This window comes from Zonotrichia leucophrys, chromosome 5 (genome assembly GCF_028769735.1).
Source record: "Zonotrichia leucophrys gambelii isolate GWCS_2022_RI chromosome 5, RI_Zleu_2.0, whole genome shotgun sequence".
In the NCBI taxonomy this organism is placed as follows: domain Eukaryota; kingdom Metazoa; phylum Chordata; class Aves; order Passeriformes; family Passerellidae; genus Zonotrichia; species Zonotrichia leucophrys.
The window spans coordinates 56,905,978-56,931,514 of NC_088175.1; the positions used below are offsets into that span (position 1 = coordinate 56,905,978).

At 43.3% G+C, this 25,537-nt stretch overlaps 1 protein-coding gene across 5 annotated transcripts in view; it reads right to left on the reverse strand.

Annotated features, from left to right (window-relative positions):
• Positions 1-25,537, reverse strand: part of NAV2 (neuron navigator 2) — a 369,925-nt gene that overhangs the window by 139,650 nt on the left and 204,738 nt on the right. For all 5 annotated transcript variants that reach the window (XM_064715815.1, XM_064715817.1, XM_064715818.1 and 2 more), the window contains 2 exons: positions 9,125-9,242; positions 5,939-5,991 (listed from right to left, as the gene is read on the reverse strand). In XM_064715815.1, the coding sequence (XP_064571885.1) occupies positions 5,939-5,991; positions 9,125-9,242 (171 nt within the window). The remainder of the gene's footprint in view (positions 1-5,938; positions 5,992-9,124; positions 9,243-25,537) is intronic.

Below are 25,537 nucleotides of genomic sequence, written 5' to 3' on the forward strand. Positions count from 1 at the left end.
ACATTAATGTAATTTTATATGAGCAATGGTCATGGCAGAAAATGATGTTAATGGTGCTTCCAGACTTTGGTGTAGGTGTAAATATATAAGTGGAAGCCACAGACACCCCCATATACACATGTGGAATGATCCTGGCCCCTCAATCCATTTGCTGTTTCATGAACACAGGGTGGGCAGAACCATAAGTACTCAAAATGCAGTAATTCCATTTAACTGTGACGTAAGTGATCAAACAGAATCTAATTCTGTCTTTATACTGAAGCTTGTACATTGCATTTTTTCAATAAAAATCCCTTTGTTGCTCTTTACTGAACCTCACACTGTTTCAGAGACAGACGATGCACAAATTCTTGCATCACTGTAAAGGGTGAGGAATTGGGAGCAGCCCACTGGGGACCACGAGGGTGATCCTTGATGAAATGAGAGTGTCAGCAGCAATGTCCCCAGCGGCACCCCACACACCCATGCAGTGCAGGAGGCCTTATCACACTGCCTTATCACCCATCCCCACGGGCACACAGAGCTCTGGGAGCCCTCCCTTCCAGAATGAAACAAACCTCTGCTCGGGGACACTGCCGTGCCTCATGGCAGGGAGATGTGCATATTGGTGTTTCCTGAGCTCCAATTACCCTGTCATTTCCTGTGCAGGATGATGGGGGCCCAGTGGGGGGCTCGTGGTTTATTTGGGCTGCAAGCCCTGCAGCACAGAAACCCCGGACCCAACCACACCTGTCTCCCTGACTACCACGCACAAATGGGCAGCGCAGCAGCACAACAGCAGCCTGGGTATCTGGGAAACACAGAGTCAGTAAAATCAATCTCATCTTGGAGAGAGAGTCACAGAAACCGAGGCTGAAGGACAGCTAAGTACAGGCAACCTGGCAGATCTCCTCTGCACTAAATCATTCTTGTCTGCATCACAACGTGGGTTCATACATGACCAACAGAAACCCTGAGAGCTCAAAAAAAGCTACTTTAACACTCTGGAACTTGCTGTTTGGCCATGTCCCTGCACGGTGCCTGCCCCTGGCCAGGCTGGCACAGCACTGGGGGCTCTTCCCCCTCAGATGAGCCCCCACAACCCTTCAGCTGGGCGGCACTGCACCACAGGTTAGGGCCAGAGGACACCATGAGCTACCATCAAACCCAATCAAACTCCCAAACATGTGCTCCTGGTGAGTTACCAGCTCGCCAGGCAAAGCAGGGGAAGGCTCAGATGATGGGAAAGTTCCCTTTGACTACATTTGCTCAGCCCTGGAGTTGGATTACTTGAAAATACACGGCTATATTTAACCCCTGGGATACATTTCCAAAAATCCTGCGCTAGGAATTCACAGAGCAAAGCCATGCTTGTGATGCCTTTGATCTTGCAGCAGGGCTGCTGCCCTGAATTAGCAGCACATGCCCCAGCAGCAGCAGAGCCCTCCTTGGCTCTGGGACTCAGTGGGGCTGCAGCAACAGATTTACTGGCAGGTTTACTGCCCCTTCCTATGGCAAAGCTTGGGCAGCACTGGTGCATAAAACTGCCCCAAACTTTCAGAGCAGCAGGTTACAGTGGGTGTCTGCTCTCAAAGAGCAGAGACAGTATTGTTTTCCATGAGAAAACACGCAACAATTATTTTTTTTTAAATACAGCAGCTACTTTTAGTTATTTGTACATAACACAGCAGCTCCCTCCCTTAGCGGGTATTTCACACACACACACATGCTCAGGTCATGCAGATGGTTTCAGCTCATATGATTCCTCCCAACCATGAATGCGTGAGCCCAGCTATCTCCTGTAAGCATGAGCCACACCATGGCAGCACTCACACCCACTGCATCAATTCATTAAAGTGCTCTTGAGAAAAAGAACACAGAAACACGGATGACACATGCCATACAAACTAGTTAGTAATGGAGATTTCAACATCTATGCTCTTTCAACAATAAAAAAAATAATGTATGGACCTGGCAGGGATCACAGTGAGGAGGGGAGTGAATGCCCTTCTCCAACAGTGGTGTTCAAGTCAAAACCAAGGTCCTCACCATGTTGGAAAACTTCCATACAAACTGTTCCTTAGGTGTCGCACACATAACAAAACAGCTCATTATCAGAGCACCAGAAATCAGTCAAATATTCAAATAGTAGTCAAACTCCCATCACTGGAAGCAAGGTTTCCTTGAAAACTAAGGTATTGCACTGGAAACACGACCTTCATCCCAACTTCCACGCAGTTCTTGGGAAGAAGTGCTGGCTCTGATGCACACTGCAGCCAGCACAAGGTCCTTTGTTTGCAGGACACGCAGCAGCAGGAAGGCTGAGTGGCATCAGTTCACCACCACAGCTTGGTATCTGCACCACAAAGAGATGACTCCTAAAACCTTCCTGTCAACACGTTAAAAAAATAAACACCTCCCTTTTGCTGTTTGAGAACACACACTTACAGACACAAAGTGGTCCTGGAAAATATGAAAGCCCAAGCCCCAGCCCACAGGCGAACCACAGTAATTTCCTGCCCTATTTATAGGAGGTGCTGTGGTGTTTGTTAAGCCTTTCTGCTGCTCCAAATTCTTGTCCTGGGTGTCCCACAGCTTCCCCAGACATGGGGAGATAGATGAGAGTCTGGTGTATCCACCCACAGGTTCTCCAACTCTCTTCCTTTCAGCACGTTTCAGCTTTGCAATATTCATACATATCTAATGTAGCATAGGCAGCTCATACACTTTGGGTTCTGCTCATCATTTTACAAATGTAAGTGGTGTGAACCCTTTTACAAGGGGTAACATTCAGCACTTGCAAAGGCACCCACATGAGTAAGAATAATCTGTAATACCTACGAGGGCAGGTACTAACCTCCCATAATCTGCAAGACGCCACACATTAAACTCTAAAATCATGCCCTAAACAAGAAGCAAATAAGAAAAAAAAAAAAGGAAAAATATCTCTGTTTTTCTATAAACAAACCATATTAGCAGAGATAGCCCTACTCAGGTTTATTCACCTAAGTCTTCTTTTCAGAAGTGTGCAGGAGAGAAAACTGGCCCTGATTTATTGACCTTCACCCAGTTATCAAGGACTATGTCAACATTTTCTGGGTTTTTTTTTAAAAAACCCAAATGCTGAAGTGCTCTCCAAATATTCTTGGTCCCAGGGCCTGTGCTCCATACAAGCACATCCCCTCCTACCCACAGTATTTTCTGCAAGCAGCTGAAACTAATCACCAGAATTGCAGGCTTTTGTTTAGACAAATATCCACAGCATGAAAATATAGAGGTTTGGGGGGGGAAAAGCCCTGAAACAGATTTTATGCAGAGGAAGAGCTATAGAATAGTGTATAATAGATTATATAAAAGGCAGCCAACTCTTATCTGGAGCAAAGGAAGACAGGGATACTCCCCTCAGCAGAACAACCCAGAAAGGATGAGGATGGGAGGACAGCTTCTCACCTAAGTGATTTTTCATGGAGCCAGTGGGGTCCTTGTCATGTCATTTCTGGCACTGGGACAAGGCTGATAAGCACTGATGGTCCCACATGGTTCTGCAGTGCTGAACTTCACTTTCCAAGGCTTATGAGCGCTGGCCTGGAGCCTGACAGACCCGAGCTGTCCCTGATGCTCGGTTTGGGCCAATCTGCCTGACGCTCTCCAGCCCAGGGAACGAGGCCCAGGGGCCAGGTGTGGCTCTGCACAGAGCTCCCTCGGGCTGGCACCCCCAGCCTGGCACTGTGCCACACGCCAGCGAACACACTGCTTTCCCTGGGATGCACTGGGGAAGGCACAGTCTGCTCAGCTCTCTGAGCTGACACACCTGGCAGGGAGGGAGCTGATTCTTCACAGCTCAGCCCACGTGTGTCACTCTGCAAAGGGAAAAGGGGATGGGAGAAGGCTTCCTTCCCTCTGAGATCTGCTGGATTCCTACACAATGAGCACAGTTAAATCTCCATTCATTGGTGCTATTTTTTTTTACATCCCCCCCAAATCTCCTCATGTGCTGCTCACCTTTCAAGCACTCTGATATGGATATGGCCACTTGGAACTGAAAGATTCATTTGAAAAAAGAGTGGATATTACCCAAGGGTCTGGATGGCCTTGCCTCTGGCACCTCTCTGAGCCAGAGCTACCAGACACAAACACCAGCTTCCACATGCTGCAGGGCCCTGTAAGCTGTATTAACAGAGAGCACTGAAACGCAAAGGATGAAGATTGCTGTACCTAAAACAAGCTCTGCAACATGTCTGTCCTGTCTCCCTAAACACTGCAGGTAACTACTGCACCAACACCACCCCATGAGGATTCCTATGCTCTGCCTTGGAAGAATCCTGGAATGATTTGGGTTGGAAGCATCCTCAAAGATCTTCTGGTTACATCTTTCACTGCCCCATGTTTCTCCAAGCTGGCTTTGAACACTTCCAGGGATGGAGCAGCCACAGCTCCTCTGGGAAACAACACTCTTTTTTACAGTCAGACCACAAAGAGCTCTGTAACCATGTATACCTGACTGATAAAAGCAAGCCACAAGCATAATTCTCATTTTTCTGCCATGAGGAAAACTGCAGGGCTGATGAGTGGGGGGTCAGTCCCACCCACTGCAGCCTCCTGAAGGAGCAAGTGGAGCAGCATCAGAGGAGGCAGCTCCGACCAAATGTGTGCTCCCAGCCCTGCCCAGCATTCCTGACCAGCACAGCCCCCTGCATGCCTCTGGCTGCAACTTGAGCCAGCTTTGTAAGCAACGTGCATCCCTCTACCCAACAGAGCAGCGCTTTCTCCTCATTCAGAATAATGACTTCAAGTGACTTTTTTAGCTGCAGCGTCCTGGAGCTGGTTACACACTCTGGTCCTGAATGAAATTCAGGTCTTGAGACACGCTTGTGGAACATGAAAGTATAGCAATTGTCAAAATTTCCTCATTATTTATACTCCAGACAGCTGCTGTGAGAATAGCAACCACCCTGCTCAAAGCAGCAGAAAGGAGCAATGATAAATCTTCCTGATGGTTTGCTTTCTACAGAGTGCTTGCTCCATGCTTTCAACAAGACTGATAACTTCCAAGCAAACAGCCAAGAGAGAAGAGCAGAACAGAGCCTGAGTTTTGACTTAGGATGTCAAGCTCTCCCTAAATCCTGATTTCATTTTATTACATGAGTGGCCATGCTCATGCTGAAGGCATGGAGGTACGGGCAGACAGGAATGCTCATAAAAATAAAAAAAAAAATCAAAAGTTTCCCACATAGAACAGATATCCAAGCGTCCCAAAGCAAGCACTTGCAATGCCAAAGGAAGGCAATAGAATTTATGTTGCAAAATGACTTTTTCTCAAGATACTTCAAACAAGTTACTTCCTTCTGTATCATAAATTTTAAAAACTTTTCATTTAAATATATTTTAAAAACAAGTTTTTTATTATTTGTGTTCTTCATAAAATTCTGCTATACCTTTAGTTTCAGCAATACTTACAGCAAATACACTCCTGAGGTATTATTATATTTTTAATTTTCCTGGACTGATTTTTGGTTCTCCAGGTTTGAATATTAAACACAAGCAAGATACAAACCAACTTCTTACCTGTCAACAAATTGCACCTTGAATCTAATGAAATTGTTTCATTTCATTCATACTGCTCATTTACTTAGTTTCATTTCAAAAGATATAGAAACTCTTAATCATACTTTCAAATACCCAATTATTTCTATATATTTCTGTTTAATTATGTGATATTTCAGAAATATGAAGTAGCAATGTAAAAATAATCTCAATTGTAAATATGTGATATATTATAAGGCCTGATCCAACTACTGTGGAGTACAACAGGGCAAGAACTGTAGTATTTATGTTCTGAAGATTATACTTTTAGTCCACTACTGTGAAAAGTTAATTAAAAATTGTTACTAAAAGTCTCAGACATTGAAGTCTGAGACTGTCACTCATCCACTCACACACAAACCACTTTACTACTCACCATTTGAGACCTATTCTTTGGGCAGCCATTGATGTCTTCAATCTTTTCATTTGCTGAAAGGGAAAAAAAAAAAAAGAGGCAATAAAGCAAAAAACCTAAAGCAAGGGCATTTATTCCAATGACTTCTTGAGCACCTGCTGCCAGCTCAGTGGAGGGGTTTGGATTGTAGCCGTGCAGGCCAAGTGAACGTGCGAAACACTGAGAGCCACAAAAAGAAAAAAGCAGCTGGAGCTCTCTATGGGCTGTGCCTGCAGAGACAGCTGGGGCAGGAACCAACTGCCCTGAGAGCCCCAGCACAGAGACAGGGAACAACTTTGCACTGCAGCAAAGGTGTCAGTGAGCTCTGCAAGCTGAACCACAGCTGGGTGCAAAAGTGAGCACTGCACACACAGAGATGTTAGCATGGCACGTGGTTTGCTTGCACAGTGAACACAGGTTTTAAACCCAAATGGTGAATTTATGATCAATACTAATATTTTTTTTCCTTTCTTTTTTAAAGCACAAATCATGGAACAACTTTTCAAGATTCTTGAGCATGGCTCACATGTTACCCCAACCTGCCAAAGAGCAGAAGAGCAGTTTGCCTCTTTAGTTTCCAGTTTCCATCTTTAAGGTCAGAGGTAAAACAGTGAAATCCCTGAGGTGGATAATGTTTGCCTCAGAGTCTGAGTTTGCTCTGTTTCACCTTTCAGCCTTGGTTGCTGAAATGACTTTTGTCTTTGAGTCTGAGGAACCAGTCAGAACCAAAGTTCAGTTTCCCACATCTCTGTCACTGTAATACAGGCAGGCACTGCCATCCCATTTGATTCTTGCATTAAAAGCTGTATTTTGTTCATGTATTCTCAGGACACCAGGCAGAACTCCATCCACCCCATGGATCCCCTCTGTCAGGAGGACCACATTTGGCACAATATTCCAGTGGCAGTCATAGCCATGGGAAGCAAAGCAGTAACACAGCTTCACTCTTGCCTGATAGCTCCCATTTTACACACCCATGGCACAGCACACAATGCAGTGAGGAACTGATGCTGGTCTGAGAGAGACTGAATTCACAGTGTGTGCTCCATCAGCCTCCACACGTGAAAAGCACACGCTGCTCCCAGGAATGCCATCTCAGATTTGGCCATACAGAAACAAAGATTAATTCACTAAATCCCATTTTCCAAGTCCTGTGCACCCATCTCATAGTATTAAGTTCATAACATTTTAAAAATTGATAGCTGCATTGCTATAAATTGGCACCATTCATAGCTACTTGAAAGCAGACCAAGGAACTTGTGAAGGAGGTGTCAGTTGTTTGGGACACATGTAGAGAGACACCTCCAGGAACCCAGGTCACACCCAGTGTGTCTCCCTGCATGGATTTAAACACAGCTGCTACCTTTATATGGCATTACTAAGGCACGTAGGACTTACATATTCTTTTACAGGCTCATACATTTTGAACTGAAATGAACCAGCATGATGTGAATGCATTTTAATTGACTTGCAAATAGCTGCTTCTGCACATAGCACACCATAACATTAAAACCCCCTCCTGCACTGCGTATCAAAGCTTTCTTACTGTGTAGTTAGGAAAAAAGCTTGGATTTTGCAGGCAACAGAAAAAGCTGCTTCTACACCAGAAAGCCCTCCTCATCTTTGTGACAATGAGATGCAGCTGCCTAAAGGCCATACACAGCAGAAACAAATTACTTTTCTGCACTATTAATTTGCTGGATTAAACTCAGAATGTTTTCTTCCACATGAAAAAGGTTCTTCATAAAGAAATCCTTCCCCTCATACTTCAACTTTTGAAACCTTGCAGACCTTATCTTAAATATTAGCCAAAAGGCAGCTATAAAAATGACCAAAGAAAAACCCTGCAAAGGTGATCAAAGCAGTAACTGGTTATGTATTTTAGAAGGAATAATTTGAATTTCACAAGTCAGTACTCAAAGAGCTACATTTGAATATTTGGTAGAAGGAACCAAGTCCACATTTTGCTGGTGGTATTCTTGCACACATGTTCTCATGCAGAAGTTTCCTACAGCTGTGTTAAGGCAGGGCAGCCAGACAGGCACGAAAGGAATCAACACCTAACTGCTCCTGGGTTTCCAAAACCCCTTCCTATTAAAGGAAAGGGATGTAGGAAGGAGCATTGTTCCAAGTGAATGCCTGCCAACACACAGTCATCAATTAATCCATGGCCTGTTTTCACACCTCTGTAACTGGTCTACAATGCTGCTGAGACCCAGTGCTGCCCTACAGCAGGGACAAAATCTTCTCTGAGATTTTGGAATGGAATCACTGGGAGATGTTTCGGTGTCATCCCAGAACAGGGCCTGCAGATCCCTACCTCAAAGCCAGGAGCAGCTCCCTCACAGCCCCTCAAACACACACAATAAATATGCATGCACTGATGTCCTGCTCCTTAATTTGCATCTCAGATCTGTCCCTTTGCTCCCAACAATGGCTGTCCTAATTGCCATCAGCAGCTTTCCCATTCCATCCATCTCCACTGGCCCATGCATGAGCTCTGTGGCATCCCCAGATGGATGAGCCTCTGAAGGAACTAATGAAGGATCCAGGCCCAAGGGAAGAGGGACAATATGCAGAACTTTCATTATCCACGAGCATTAATGCACTAATTTAAGAGAAATAAAGGCTTTGGATGAAATAACTGAGCCTGCACTTGAGATTTGTCCTAATGGTAAGTGATTTTCCTCATCTGAAAACTCGTTATGAAACATTTCTTTTTCTGCCACACAAAAATTACACCCTCTGTCCTTTTCCCAGCCGTATGTGTGATCTCCCAAATCCAACTGGAGGCAGGAGGTTAAACACAGGAGGCAGTATCACTGTGAATTATATTCAGTCCAGTACCCAAGAGGTATTAGAAATAGTGAGGGCTAACAGCATCCTAGCAGAGAAAAAAAACCTCATGAGTTGTTTTTTCTAACATTCAGCCATGTGGAGTAACACTGCTGTGTCAGGAGATCTTATTAGCAACATCCAATATTTTTCCACTACAAGACAAGGCTTTTTCAAGTTAATTACCAAAGCCTCTGAAGGAAAAGGATGCACATAATTCCATGCAGTGTGATGGACAGCCCCCCATGCACTCTGTGTTGGTGTGGAAGATAAAAACAGGGATTGTCTGACCGAGCTGGAGGATGCTTGGCACAAGCACAGAAAGTCACTCACCTACAACTTGGATTATTTCAGCCAGCAGGACTCCATCAGTCACATCTTGCTGCAGATCTTTTATCAATCTCTTGTGCCCAGATTTTGCCAGATAGTGATTAGCCCAATCCGTATAAATCTGTTAGGAGACAGATAAACACAAACAAACTGTTATTCAACCTGAAAAATGAGAAGCCTTTGTTTCTCCCAGTATCCAAAAAGCTGCTTTCAGACCACTGCCTTCTTCTTTCCCCTCTTCTAAACAAGCCAACAGCATTAAAACTCAAGGCTCTGTGCAGATCAAGTGCTCAGCTTACTGCAATATGGACTTTTTTATTCAGCAACCGGACATCAAAGCCCAAGGCAGATGACAGCGAGCTCCTGGACGTGTTACAGCTTGAACAGACCATCAGGAGTCACTGCAATATTCCACAGCAGCACTGAGTGTGCACAAGAGATTTCAATGTCCACCCAAGCTTTTTTCTCCATAGCTGTTATTGAGATAGTTTTAAAGGTTCTTTTCCCAAAAAAGCTTCTGGTAGATATTAGCCATACAGCAGTTTCATTGTGAGGAAACTCCTTCATTGTATTACCAAAGAAACCTTTAAAGGTCCTAAATACCCACCAATTTTAATAAATTCCATCTCACAGGTTAAACAGGCCCATTGAATCACTTTTAATCTATCATGCAAACTTCCAGCTGCTGGAATTTATTTCAAAATGTATTACCTGAAAACTAAGCACACCAAGCAGCCAAAATCTCTCTCTTTAATTTGCATTAAGTACTGCTCATCATATGCCAGCACAACTTATTCAAGAACTCCAGAAAACCTATAAAAACTTTTCATGCTAGGTTATAAAAAGAAGCTAAATTATTCATTACGAAATTAAATAACAATATTCTTTGCATAGGACAATATTCTGAATTAAGATTTTGTAAAATTACCTATTATGTCCCAAAAAATTAGGGTAAAAACAATTAAATATCAGGATTTTACCTTTTAAATATAAAAATATTAATGTTCATCCGTCCTCTGTAGAGTGTCTAGAATATTGGGAACACATTCATCCAAGCCAGCCTGTCAGTAAGCAGCTGTGACTCAATGTGCTTCCAGGAGCACCAGCCATCCCAACCCTCACAGACCCTACAACTGATCCTCTCCCTTCCTGACCCACAGCTCCCCATTCCAGGAGCAGCTCCACCCAGCCTGGCATTTCTGGCACCGTGATATTGTCTGAAAATCCCTTCACCAGGACTTCTTCTCCTGGGAAGCTTCAGCTTCTCCCTGTTCTGCTGCTCTGGAATGGGATTTCGAGACCTGTTTACCCAGCATGTGAATTGTTTTTAATTAATGGCCAATCACAGCCACCTGTGTTGGACTCGCTGAGCATCACAGGTTTTTATTATCATTCTTGTTTCAGTCTTCTGATGCCCCCTTTCTCTTTTAGTATAGTTTTAGTATATAATTTTCATATACTATACTATGAATAATATCATATCATATCCAATAATATATGATATAATATGATATTATATACATTACATTATATTACATTACATTATCTGATATAATATAATATAATATAATATAATATAATATAATATAATATAATATAATATAATATAATATAATATAATATAATATAATATAATAATATTTGATGTGCTATATAATATAATATAGCATATAATACAGCATATAATAGCATTTAATATAATCTCATATCATATCATATCATATCATATGACATCATAAAATAACAAATCAGCTTTCTGAGAACTTTGAGTCAAATTCTCATCTCCCACCTCGTCCTGGGCACCCAACACCACAACACATTTCCAGTGTGGTGGTGATGTTCTCTTCCACAGGAACCAAAAGCCAGCTTTTTACCAAGTCTAGGGGGCAAGCATTTGCCACAAGACAGAGCAACCTGGATGTAATACAAGAATTGTGATTTCATACTCCTCTTGCATTGGTGATAGAATGTTAATGTGATAAAATGAAGAACTGAGGTTTTTGTTACAGTCTTCATAGACTATAGTCTAGTTTTTGTTATCAAGTGTTCATTTGTGGGTTTTTTAACCTGTAGAACACGACTGGTAGCCGCCATGAACAAATCACTTAACACCTGAATGACATGTCCCTGTTTTCCACCATCTATCCTTCACTTTCCCCTCCAGAGCAGCAGGATGTGCAATTCCTATGCCAACAGCATCACGGCTTGAACAGAAAAAAACACCGGAACACCCCACGAAAAACACCCCCAGAGCTGAAAACATCTCAATGAAATAAAGGCTGAGTACACAGCAGTGATTTCCCCAGCTGAACAAGAAAAGGGGCAAAAACCCACATTGCAGACACTGTGTTCCTTAGCTCCTTTTAGAAGAACACATTTTCCATAAGAGGAAAATATCTTAGAAGATTCAACAACTTCAAGGAACTGGGGTTGACTTAACCTACTTTTCTGCCACATGGCTTTAGCTTTCTTATCTAGGAGTGAAGACATATGAGGAAACAGGTTATAAACCATTTACTTTGCAAAAGCAAGGGTCCAACCCCCCACGCCATCCCTTCAATTCAGCTGACAAGGAATTTATCAAACACAATAACCATGTTTCCTTTAATGGGAAGGCTGCAGTGCATGTCCTAATTTATCACTGAGGGCTTTCAGAAAAGTTAAGATTATACTTCAGTTCCATCCTGGATCATTTCCACGATGCAGTCAGACAAATCCTGGGATCAGCCCTGCAGCTAGAACAGCGGCAGAGCCCAAAATCACAGCAAGGCCTCGAGAGCCAGTCAGGATTGGTTTTTAAGTCAAATAACAGGGTGGGAATGCTCAGCTGGCATTGCCAAACTGCTGTGCTGTGCCTGCTTCCTGCTGCACCCAGGAACACCAGATCTTACATTCATTATATTCCTATATTCATATATTCCAACAGAACTGCATCAAAGAAATCCCTGAACTCCCCGAATTCCTACTGGTAAAGGAGACAACTTGAAAAACCCCAAATACCTGCAGCCTGATTCACTGCCTATAACACCTAGAGAAATTCCCTCTGATAGCAAATCATTCCTGTAAACCCCACTGTGGGTACTGAAGTCAGCCTGCTGCAAGCAGAGCTTTCATGCTCATTATGAAATGCACACCAGCATGGAGGAACTATTTGTTTCTGGGGGATTTAAGGGTGTGGAATATTCTTTCATTCCACTAGCTGATTAGGAGAGCATGTCACAGATATAATAAACCTGTGCTTCTCTGAAAAATGTTAGCACACAACAATATTTTGCAATATGTATAACATGCAAATTATTGTTTTTTACCTACCTAGGCTCTATATTTGCAATCTCTGAAGCATTCCTAGGCATACAGTATTACCCAGGCTTATTGTAGTAGCTCCTCGTGGTCACCACTGGTTTTTATGGCATATATTAAGCTAATAACTGAAACCTTCCAGGATGTTTTTGAAACCTGTTTGTTACAAGTCTTTGTAATGTACTACACAAATAGATTTCTAATGTTTCTTTTCCTTTTCTATACAAACAAGTGGAAAAAAATTATTGCACAATGGCTGCTATTTCTAGACACATGAAATACGTTTCAAAGCACACAGTGTTTTCAAATTTTCAAAACCAGGCAAATAATTGGAAAAACAATAATAAAAGAAGTAAGAAAACACTGCTGAGAAACTTTCTATTTCCCTATCTCTGCATATCAATTATGAGTGTTCCTCAGGTATTTTTGAATATTCACATGAAAATTACCTGAACAGTTGTCTAATTAAAAATATACAAATCTTGACATGAAACATTCAACCCACTACAACCCAGGAGACACTGCCTTATTACACACACCAGTATGGGGTGTAAAACTTTCCAGTGATTTCACACAGTACCAAAATCACTCAGTGGAGGCAGCTCCTGTACTCTGGTTAGTAAAACCAAGTGAACATGGTGATTTGGGCATTATCACCACAAGCAGCTCTTTGTGTCCAGGGCAGGTTAATGTTTAACTCAGCTTTTGTTGGAGGTGGACTCAGCTGTTTGGTAGCTTTTTCTCCCTCTGTAGTGTATGATCTTAGCAATCCAATTTTCTGGGAACAAATTAACAACTTATGTGAAAGATCTTTTTCTTCTCACTTTTTCTCTGCCCCTTTGATCCCCCAGATTTTGAAATAAGAGCATTACAGTTAAGTAACAATTTTGGAAATATTCAGTATATAGTGAGTTATAGCTAAAACACTAAAATGTAGTGAAAAAACCACCGAGATTTGGGGAAAAAAGAACCCAAATTCTAAAGATTTTGAAATCTGTCTGTAAAGATAAAGGCCTGAACACTGCCTTCCATCAACAAGATTGAAGAATGTTGAAATTTAGTGGGGTTTCTCCCCACTGCCCTTTCCTAAGGCCCACAGCTGCTGCTTTAAAGCACATTTCAGATGAGAGAAGCACCCTAGAAACCGCGGATAAAGCCATGGCAGCAATGAATCCAGGCAGATCCTTCAGAGACCCAGTATATCCCTGGCACTGCAATTAGCTAACGTGCCAGGTATTACCAGTACCCCAGGGTTTCCTTTAAATGGAAACTCCCTGATGCTTTTGCCTGTGGGTCAGTATTCTGAAATACACGCATGAAAAGCAAAGGATTCTGCTTGAAAACAATGTCTCTCTTCCACGCAAGTAGAAAATATGCCTGCATCTCTTCCTTGTTTCTCATTTCCACACACACACAAATCTAATTATAGTCAATGCCCAAGTAAATTTTCAAATCTTTCTCTCCTTCCCTTACCATGTCAGTTCTGAACTAATCAGACTCTGATTGTTTTCCCCCAATAATTACCATGAATCAGACTCTCATGAATCTGGTAACAGCTGAAGAATATCTTTTTGACATCATGCAGCATAATTAGAGCCGAGTAAGGGTTTTTCATGATTGAATGGCAGGGTTAGTCACACTGATGAGCTCCCATTCCACAAGAGCCACCACAATGCAGTGCCTGTGCTGCTGCTAACCACACCACGCTGCCTGCTGACCTTCACAGGGGAAACAAAACCGCCCCAAAGCCTAAAAATAGCCACAACACACTGAGCTGACCCCAGGGGAATGCCTGCAGCCCTTCCAACACTCTGGGGCTCTGGAAAAGCCCCACAGACACTCACTGCTGCCCACTGCCATGGGCATTGCACATGTGGAGCCATGAAACCCCAATTTCTGATTGGCAACGCTAAGTGCAGCCTCATGCTGATCCATGCTACAGGCCAACACAGGGATCTCATTATCAGATATCACACTGCAAAGCCCAGAGCCAAACAGAGAGAGCCAAAGGTTTGGCTGAAAACTCGTCCCTCTGAAGCATCTCTGGCTCCAAGGAAGCACTGGAAGCATAATGGCTATTTTGAAAGGGCATAGAGATGATGGCCCTGACAATATTTTGCTGAGTTACTGGCAAAAGGACAACAAGGAAGCAAATGGTAAAAAAAAAAAAAAAAAAATTAAAAATCAAGTTTAACAGCATTTTTCACAATTTTTTTCTCAAAGTTTTCTTACAATTTGTGGCCTTAGTTGCCCCTAAATGGTCCTTAAACCCTGCAGAAGTCTCTGTCTGTACATCTGTACCAAGACACAAATCCCACTAAAAGGGTAATATGCTGACTCCTCCAGAATGAATTAAACTTTGCACTGCCATCCAAAAACACTGGGTCGTGTTTTTTTCCCCAATATAAATTCTTGCAAAACAAAACAAATGTCTAAAAAGCAGACACAGGATTAATAACCCCATTGTAATTAATAACCCCATTTCTCTGTGATAACGCTGAGGTGTTAGTGGGCTTTGAGCAAGGAGCTCTGTCTGCTCCTTTTCTTTCAGGATGAGGGTGTGAGGACAGCAGGGCCCAAAGCAAACACACACACTGTCCTCAGGGCTGCCCTTGGATCCCCGTGCCCCCAGCCCAGCAGGAAAGGACAACGAGGCAAGCACTGAATCGCCTCTCCTCCCTGGCCCTAACACTGCCAACATCTGGACAGCTGGCACGGAGGGCTGCAGCTCTGTTCACTCAGTCCTCCCAAGCAGCTCCCTGGCCCAAACACTGCCAACATCTGGACAGCTGGCACGGAGGGCTGCAGCTCTGTTCACTCAATCCTCCCAAGCACCTCCCTGGTCCAGGACCCTGGGAACATCTGGACAGCTGGCACGGAGGGCTGCAGCTCTGTTCACTCAATCCTCCCAAGCAGCTCGGCACCAAAGCCAGCTAACAAAGGGAGGGCACCACGGCAAACTGTGAGCCTGAGGCAGCGATGGGCTTTGGAATTGCAGGTGGATTCCTGTCAGCAGGCAGGTGAGAGCAGAACTGCCCTCCTGGAATGTCCCCTATGGACAAGGCTGGATGGGCTCTGTGTGCCTGCTCTGGTGGAAGGGGCCCTGCCCATGGCAGGGGGTGCACTGAGATCATCTTTAAAGTCCCTTCCACCCCAAAGCACTCTCTGCTTCTATGATTTGCAGCCCCTAAACAGAGCTGTCACACACATACTCACACAGACCTCCTAATTAGTATCTAACATGATGCCAGTGCTCTCAATTACCCAAAGTGCTGGAACTTTGGAGTTACCATCAAATCTTGAGAATTCAGCTACAGCCATCTGCAATTCCCACATTTCTGGGAAACAGAGATAACTCTGCTTCTTTTTTAAAATTTCTTAAGGCAACCCAACTAAATTATTCATTCTGTTCAGATGTGCAAGTGTTTGTTGCAACTGCTCTGAATTATTACCCAGCTGGTGGGGATATTCTTCTGAATATTACATCTTACTGGACACTTGTGTACATAAATTAGCCTTTGGAAGTTAAATAGATAAATGGATAATTTAAACACCACTGGGACTACTTATTTCTCTCTCTTTAAAGCCTTATTCCCAGCTGAGGAGGGCTTTTCTCATGCATATGACTACTATTCAAAAGCCATGGGCTGACTCACAGCACACAGAGCCAAGCATATGCTCAATTTTAGTAGGCCTGCAACCTTTCCAGGAATAGAGCCTTGGACTGTGCACACTTCAGAGCAGGCACTGAGTGTGTTTGGAGCAAATCTTTGGCGGATACTTAACAAGCATCGTGCTTTCAATTGCCCAGCTGGCACCTTTCCTTCTCTCTGCCCACTGAATATTTCACTACATTTACTATAAAAGAGGAGCAAAAGAGAGAACTCCCTTTTCTCAGCCCAGTGTCAGTTCCTGAAGCCTGTCACTGACAGGTGCTGCCTGCACAGAGGGCTGGCTATTTCTACCAGAGCAGCAATTTCCTGTGGAGCAGCCTCCAAGGTGAAGCAAGGACAGCGATTGTGCCGGCATCCTGCACCCTCAATGCTCCCATTATCCATCCACGTTTGCCACACACAAACCCCTGTCAAGCTGCAGCCACACACACCGTGCCAAGCAGGTGCCACTCTCTGATTCCCCCTTGCAAAAACCCCCATGGATAAATGAGATTGCGCTCACACCTGCAGCGATTCCTTCGCCCATCCCAAAGTGAAGCAGAGTTCAGTTTGCTGAGCTGATGGGCAAAACCCACTCCCAGTCACATCTGGCTGCAGTGAAACAGCTGAACTCATCTCGCACCAACAAATTATCATCTACCTCAGAGAACAAAAGCAGCAAATGCACTGGTTTTTTTCAGTGTTTTCTAAAGTCACCTGAAGTGCACAGCAAGTTATTTTCAAATATCACAGTTCTCATAACCAAAATTACCCATTTACATCTACTACCACACACAAACAGCAACAGAAGAGGGCTTATCTGGAATGGTGATACATATCTACTCCGAAGAGAAACCACAGAACATCCTAAGAAGCTGCAGAAGAAAAGGAAAAAAAAGCCAAAAAACCCCCAAAATAACACTTCTAAGGCTGAAGTTAGTTACTGTTCAACAGCACCACTGCCATGATCCAGGAGCCAAGAGCTGCTTACTGTTTTATAATGGTCACAGGAAAATTTACTTCTCCCACGAACAGGGACCGGGAAGCTCATACTACTTATTGGCATATTTAACGTGGATATATCTGCTGGAGTCCAGCTTGCTCCTCTCAAGGGCTCCACAGTTAAATGATTATATATATGCTGGCATGCGAAGCCTGGGGGGTTAATTTTAGCTGGAGACACGCATGCACAGCGCTCAGATTTCTGACACAGTCAAACCTGACAAATCCCACCCCTCCTGCAGCTCTTCCCCTACACCCCACTGCTCCCTTCTCTCGGTGTCTGACACGGAGTGCCAATGTTTGGCATCAATTTCAAACAGGATCCGTATATTTTATCATATCAAAGCTATTTACAGCAACAATAAAGTGTGGCAGGTCTTTCGTGTTGGACTCTGCAGGCGTTAAAAGAATGATTAAAGAAATTGTTGGAGTTTTGTTTGGCTGTTTTGTTTTGTTGTTGTTTTGGGTTGTTTGGGGTTTTTTACACAATCAGGAGGCTTTTTACCTACTACTGAGACAATCCCCTTGCTGCAAATGCTTCTAAAATCTATGGAAATTCATGCTCTGAAAGGGAAGCCAAGATTTTGCATGACAAAAGCACCAGGTACACCTCTTTTTAGACCTTCAGAGCATATTTGAAGGTTCTATCCATCACAAATGCAAACTAAAAAGCATCAGGCTGAGTGAGACCTGGAATGGACACACAGGAGCCGGTGCAGCAAGGGCTGCCTGCCCTCTGGCAAGACCCCACCATGTGCAAGTCAGCCCCAGTTCCATGGCCTGACCGCCGCTGCTGGCGTTCCTTAGGAACACAGAGAACTGGCACTTGGGAGAAGCTTGGCTGGAACTCTTCATGTTAAAACCATAACCCAGCCGATGGTGCCAAGGGGAGAAGCGCCGGCTGCCGCACTCCCCCCGGCCAGGCTGAAGGATGGATGTCTGACATTTCACTGCTGGTTTTCCAAAAGGCACACTCCTGCCAGAGCCAGACCCTTTCAAGTGCTCCATGGAAAGCAAACAGCCTGGGAGCCACGGTGTCTCCACAGCAGCTCTCCCCCAGCACAGGGGCTGTTTGTTCTGGGGAGGGGGCACGACAGGGCCTTTGATGGAGTTTGAGGAGAACGTGAAGGAGCTGCTTTACCCACACCGGCTCTGATGTGCTCAGGGCTGTGCTGAGCAACAGCTCTGCCAATGCAGACAGGCTGCAAAGGGGGCAGTTTGCACGTGTTCCCCCCAAACCCTGGCCCTGAAGATGGGAGAAGGATCCAACTCCAGGGTGCTACAGCCTTACAGCTGCTGCTGCAAGCACCCAACACTCAATGCCATCAGCTCCCAAAGCTCCGGGTACCCTTGGCTCCTGACACTAAATGTGTCTTCTAAACTTTTCTAATAAAAACAGGTTCATTTTCTCCATTTGGAAAAGATCTGAGAGGCTGTTCCAAACAGCTGCTGTAATTTCTTTGGTATTTTTCACCTGGGGTCACAGATCTGTGTGTTTGCAGTATCATCTCCTCTGGGCAGAACGCCACGGCCTCAGGAGGGATCAGAACAGATGAACCATCACTGCTGGATTGGACTCTGAGAAACAAAGGGCAAGGAAAAGATTCCAGGAGATAATAATCTGAAGAGGGCTGGAAATGGAACCTGATTTGCCATGTAGCGTTTTAAGAACAAAGTCACTCCTCTATTCCATTTTCTCTTGATTGCTTAGAGGATTAATTCGTCAAAACAACTTTCACAGATGTGAAGCTACTCCAAGTAAAAATAAAATTGGTTTCTAAGGCACGTCATACTAAACCCTTTCAACTCCTAGCAGTGTATGAAGATGAAAGTTATCTGATCCAAACACTGAGGCCAGGAAACATTGCAAAAGCTTTTCTTAATTTTTAACAAAATCAGTTTGCTGTGGGAATTAGGGAATTACAGAAATTGGCCTTGGTCTCGCAGCAAATCCTAGCCCTCTTTTAGCCAAGAAGGACCAGCCAACATTCCCTTTTGGGTCTGCTTAGTGCTTGATGGACAAAAAAGAGACTTCAAAACCAGGGCCTGGGCAGGCTCAGTCCATATCAACACTGCAGTCACCAGCCAAATATCCTCCTCTCCCACAAGCAGAGCGTCTAACGCCAGTCAAAAACGAGTAAAAGTCAGCTGCACTTCCTCCCTCCCTCTGTGAAATGTAATTTACTCAGTGTCCAAGGCTCTGGAGGAGAGGCAGTGCCTCTGGGGCTGCCAGCAGCAGGCGAGGGCAGAGCTCCGACACCTGGAACGACATGAAGCAACAGGCAACCAGCACACGGTGAAAAATCACCGCAGCTCAGCCAGCAAGGCAACAAACCACTCATCACCTCATCTGCCAGGCTGGACCAATGCAACGTCTGGAGATGGAAAAGGAGGAAACAAGACCCAAACCTGAGCAAGGACCTGACCGCATGATTGCTCCAAGCACGCATCAGGTCTCAGCTGCTGAGTGCGCATTTAACCCTTCTGAACAGCAGCGCTGAACAGCTGGACAGTACTGAAGGGGGCAGTTAAAGAATTCCATATTAATTCCATTCTTTCGAAAGCTTATTGATGGTAAGAGTAAGAATGAGAAGGAGCCAATTACCTTTTTAAAGACTTTTTCACTTGTTTTATATTCTGCCCATATTTCCAACACACCTCCAGCTTCTGGGCACTGTCAGAAATGGGACAGTTGGCTAGACAAACCCTAGGTGTGACCTACTTTTGACCTGCTTTGGGCTGCATTTTTAAGATAGCGAAAAATATTTTGCGACAGCTGAGCATTAATTTGCGTGGCAGAGCCTCCATCCCAAAGAAACACAAAAAGACCAAAAATCTCAGAAGGACCCAGCTTTTCCCATTAGAGCTCATCTTCCTCCTAGCCATCAAAATAAACAACCAATCTTTCAGAAAACTTCAGATCGTTTAAGCAAAACTAAACAAGTGCCAGATCTCCAGCATTTTTTAAAATCTGGTCCTCACTTTTCAGTAGAGAAAAAGGAAATATTCATAAATATTTGTATCAACATACAGATGAGACGATGCAGCCCACACAGGTGTCTGGCTCTTGTTAATGAGATCTTGAGGTAAAATTCTTGCATTTGAATATACTAACAACCATCTATACATAGGTGGAAGCATTTTCGGTTGTGTTATGTCATTCACTATATTGCCATACTGCCCAAAATTCAGGCTACAGAAAAAAGCTTCCTGCATACCTGGGATCACGAGGGGTTCACCATATTTTACAGGAAATGAGGTCATCTTTATAAATTGTTCCTGCTAAGCACTTACAAGTTGTTGCTTTTTTCCTTCTCCAAACAAAAAAAAATAAAGTGCTGAATTAATTTCCACAAACATAGCAAACCTAATCTAATGGTCTTGCAGTTGGCCATCTGTTTCTCAGATACAAATCTAACTGAATCTCCCACTGGCTGATAACTTTCTAAATTACATTAAATTGTCAATGCTGACCCTGCTTCCAGCTTAGTTCCTCCTGCCTCCATTTAGGGGCTGGGAGTGATTTCTGTACCATGATCTATATGCCAATTAGACAGAAGAAAATTGGCAATAGACAAAGCTCCACATTTGGCACTAGATCAGATTTAAAGGGGCAGAGAAAGGGAATGTCCCCAGCTATGATGCAGACTAAGGGAATATAGGAAAAAAGCTACAGAGTGCAGATGTTATAGAAAAAATTTTAGTTCCCCCTTCTCTGCTACAGTCTGCATCACCAAGACCTTTTCAATCAAATGTGCTTCTTTATTTATAAATAATTAAGGAATACCCCTCCTAATGGGAAGGAGCAAACCTCTGTACCTAAGTTTAGCTTAGCACTGTATAAACAATTATCAATTTTATCCCTGAAGGCCCGTTACAGGCAGTCTGGCCACAACCCCAGTTACCAATCCACTGCCTTTGGGATGGAGAGTGATTCCCTGCAGGACAGGAAAATCCTGCTTTTCCATTTCCCACTGACCTGCTGCCTTGCTGGGGAAGGAGGGAGGGGGATGCCACGTCCACAGAGCCAGCTGTGGGCACTGCTGCAGGCAGGATGCTCACAGGCTCACAAAACCACTGGCCTGATGGTGGCAAACCCTCTGCTCCTAATTACAGAGGATCACCAACGTGACACCAGTCTGTGCTTTCATTGATCTGGCAACGAAAATCAATGCTGTAGGATATTGTTAAAAATTCTGATACTGAACTTTTATCACCTCATTTTACATTTAAAAAAAATCCGGTAAAGTAAAACTTACAGCAGGCCAGAATTAATAATTTAAAAATATATTTTATGGCTGATCAGGAAGTGACAGTACAGGCACAATTCCCACAGGTACAGGAGATTTGGGCATCTCTGTCTGGGAGCCTCCTCACACAGCCATCACCCACTTCAAGGCCTCCTGTCCCTTCCTGAAAATATCATTCAACCAAAAGGAATAATTCTTGCACTGCTCCTGAAGCTTTCTACAGAAATATATATATATATATATATATATATATATATATATGTATATAGCACAGTCCTTTAATAGAACTGTCATGAGGCAGATCAACTGCAGGCTTCATCTATTTCCAGCAGAAAGAGTTTTAACACAAAGGTATTTAATGGGAGTTTCCATTAAACAGCATGACCTACACCAGGCTAAGACTATTATCAGTTCCTTATGATTTTTCTTCACACATCCCCTTTTAAAATGCAGATGGTTGAAATACTTCTCTTATTATTAATAGTCCTTCAAGCATTATAAGGCAGCAAGGAGGCTGATCAAAAGACCTGCAAGCTCTGGACAATTCAGAAAGCACAAGGCAGTGACAGCAGCCTGTCCTCACTGGGGCCTCCATCACCCAAATTCAAATGTAATTTTACATTTCTCTGTTTGATATCCTGCATTCAGCCCTGCTTTTGCCTGAGCACCCACACCTAGGAAAGTGTCACTCCAGCAAACCTAGGTTGCTAAAATTAGCTTGAGTAAAAGGTTTAGCGAGAAGAAAAACTATATGGAATTTACAGGTTATAAAATCCTGCAACTAATCCTTGTGGTCATTTTACTGGGATCCATAGAAATCAAACATTTGACCTTTATTAAAAAAAAAAAATAACCCACAACAACTTGGTAAATGCTCAGTTTTCCTTTGGATGAGAACATTCATTTTGATCCATGCTCAGACTGGTCAAACGTTCCACAGGATGCAGATGAAAGCCCACCTTGTATGAAAGCAAGCATGGTTTAAAGTGACATCAGATAAGAGCAGTGGCTTAGCCGCAGATAAAATCAGAGCAATTTACTGGCAATCATTGGAAGGACAGATCCTGCACACAAGGCTTGGGGACATCAGCAACATCAGCTATTCTGTTCTGCCTGGAGCAAGGGTTGGGGGAATGCAGAACAAAGGGCATGCTGCCAGTTTGGAAAAGGAGGAGGAAAAGAAGTGAATTAGGCACTCATATAAAATGTTGATTCAGAGATACTAATACTAGGAGGGGGGGAAAAGGAAAAAAGAACTATCAGGACTGGCTGCCTGTTATCCTGATTGAATAACTATTATTTATAGGACTAGTTACTGACCCGGTTCTTTGTTAACTACAGTTCAAGCTCTGTAATCTTAAAACTTCGGAAATACGCCCAAAAAGAAAATTTAAAAAGGAAAAAAGAAAGCTGCAGCAGCTGTTGTAGCACTACATTGAGATTTTAGGTTATATATCATTTTTTGCAAAAGGCAGGCTAACAGCATAATCTAAAAGCTAAATTGCAACAAACTGATTAAGCTGTGGGCAAATGGTTGAGTTGTGAATGAAAATTATAACTACTATTAAAACAACCTGAAAGAAAAAGCAGCTCACTGCTTGGATTTGGGGTCGGCTGTTTGTTTGAGGTTTGTCTGGTTTTGTGAGTGGGTTTTTTTGTCTGATTTTGTTGATGTTTTTTGAACAAAACAACATTATTGCTGAATTTCCTAGAGCTGTCATTTTTGCAGTGTTTCTTTTATACAGTTGCAACCCTTTTGTTGAAAATTTTGTTTATGCAATCCCGCAACGATTATGAGGTTACAAGCTCATTTTTATCTCCACCAACAACCTGCAGGAGGCACCTGGGAAGGTTCTCTCCTGAGCCATCACTGCAGGGCTCTGCAGGACAAGCCTGCCGGGCATCAGCCTTGCACCCGTGGCTGCATGAGGAACCAAACACACAGAGGCGCTGCTGAAGAGCACACAGAAGCACCAGCAACTAACATTTCCCAGCACACACTGGAAAGAATATCAGTGAGTTGGAACAGCAGCGCCTTCAAAAGATACAGATCTCTTTATTATGATTCAGAAGCTCCTAGAGGATTTGAAGGATGCATGTTTTGGCATGAGGTCCCCAAACCTCATTTTATTAGTGCATAAGGGGAAAATCTACTACTACTACTACCACTACTACTACTACTACTAGTACACAGTTGGCCAAAGAAATAATTGTTGAGCATGAACTAGCTTAAGCAATAACTGGTAAAAATCAGGATTACTTGAAAAATGAGCAGTCTTACATACGGAGATATTGAGTTGCACAAAATCAAGTGAAAAAAGCCCCAAGAGTCCATGTGGTATAAAACACAGCATGGAATACTAAATTTTGGTGCATTAAATCAGGCTTCTCCATGGACTGAGGGACCAAGTCTGTGCAGTTCTGTATGCTGACATTTGTCCAGTGTTTTGCAAATCAATAACGCAGAAAGTAAGTTCTCAGCAACACATTCTGAACTAAGCATTTGCAGACAATATAAGTGCATTTAGTGCATCTGTTCCTGTATTTCTACACTATCCATTTTTCCTTTTTTTAGTATAACTAGTAGTAAATAGCACATGAAAGTATTCTGAAGGTCTAAATGAGTTGTTGTAGTGTTTTAAACACTTGTGTCTATTTAGCGTGACCCTTTATATTTGCTCTTTGTGCAAACTGGGACGTGACAAAGCTTGGATAAGGGATAAGGCTTGGGGGAGGGCTCTGCACATTTTAATGACACCTGCTTTGCACTGACAACATTTTGTTCTCCCAGCTCTCTGCAGGTGCTTGTATCAAAAAGCAAATAACCCAAAGATCAGATTAGCAGCCTGAGATTTCCATGAGGGCAGCTAAGACTGGCAGAGCTGTGAAAGTACTGACCAGCCTCCACCCCCAAGAAGGATTAAACACAATTAGCATCAGGAAAGCAGATGTCTAACAAAGTAATAAACCATAATTTTTACACAAGGTTAAAAATTTCCCTCTCCTTTGCTCTGCTCAGCAAATGATCCATGGCTCCCAAATGTATCTTTGCTGCTTTACAGCACCTCGAGACTCCCTTATTCTCTCATCAGTCAATTCATTGGCAATCGCTTGTCAGTGAAAAGGAAAAAAAAGCAAAACAACAAAAAAGCTTGTTGAGCAAATGCCAGAGAACATTAAATTAACCAGTCAAAGATCAGCAATGAACAGCTGACACCAAATTGAACCCAACACATGGCCCCATTCACATTATTGTTAAACACACATAGCCAATCGCCCTGCCTTCAAAATTACATTAAAGGATCTTTATTTTATCAAATAAAAATATTTTCTCGTGGATGAATAGTCAGCCTAACACTAAGCACATCATAAAAAGTAAACTATTGCTTTCATGCAGTTTGAATTAAGGGTACTGTTTTACCTCTGAGTACAAACTAAATCATTAAACATTATTATTAAGCATTTTCTCTTTAGCTCAAAGGTACCCGAAGTATATTTCTGTTCTGTTGCTCCTATTTGTGCTCCTATCTGTTTCTGTTCGAAGTATATTTCTGTTCTGTGTGCTCCTATTTGTGTACAAAGTGTATAATCTTACAGCAAGGCCTCCCGAGCACCCACTCAAGAGTGCATGAATTTCTTGCCTGCTTGGTGGAGCCGCCTTACCCCCCAGGACATCAAGGCAGGATGAGATGCCCAGCTCAGGCAGCAGAGCCTCCCCAGCCCCAAATGAGCCAACACCAGCAGCACCTCTGAGCTTGCTGCTCCCAAAACAGCGATTCCAGCTTCTCCCAGCAGCACCCACACCTTCCACAGCCCTGCTGAGCACAAATGGCTCAGAACGGAAAATCAAACACCACACAACAGAAATGCATTAAAGGAAGAGAGAAACCTGATGGCTCTCTCCCCTGGCAGCCATTCTGTGCTGGAGCTGGTAATCACTTACGGACAGGTTGTATGGGGACAGATATAGAACTGGATGTGGATGTGAGGGCAAGGAACGTAATTAAATACATCCATGCTCTCTCAGCATAAGAAACAGCCAACCAGGCAATATTTGCAATATTTTAAACACAGAGTGTTGAAATGACACATGAAAAAAATCATATTTGCAAGAGACTAAGGTACCCAGACTGGCAGGTGTGTTTCCTTTTATTCCTTTTATTTCTTCAGCACTGAGTAAATCTCTCTGTGCCTGTCACCCCTCCCACTCC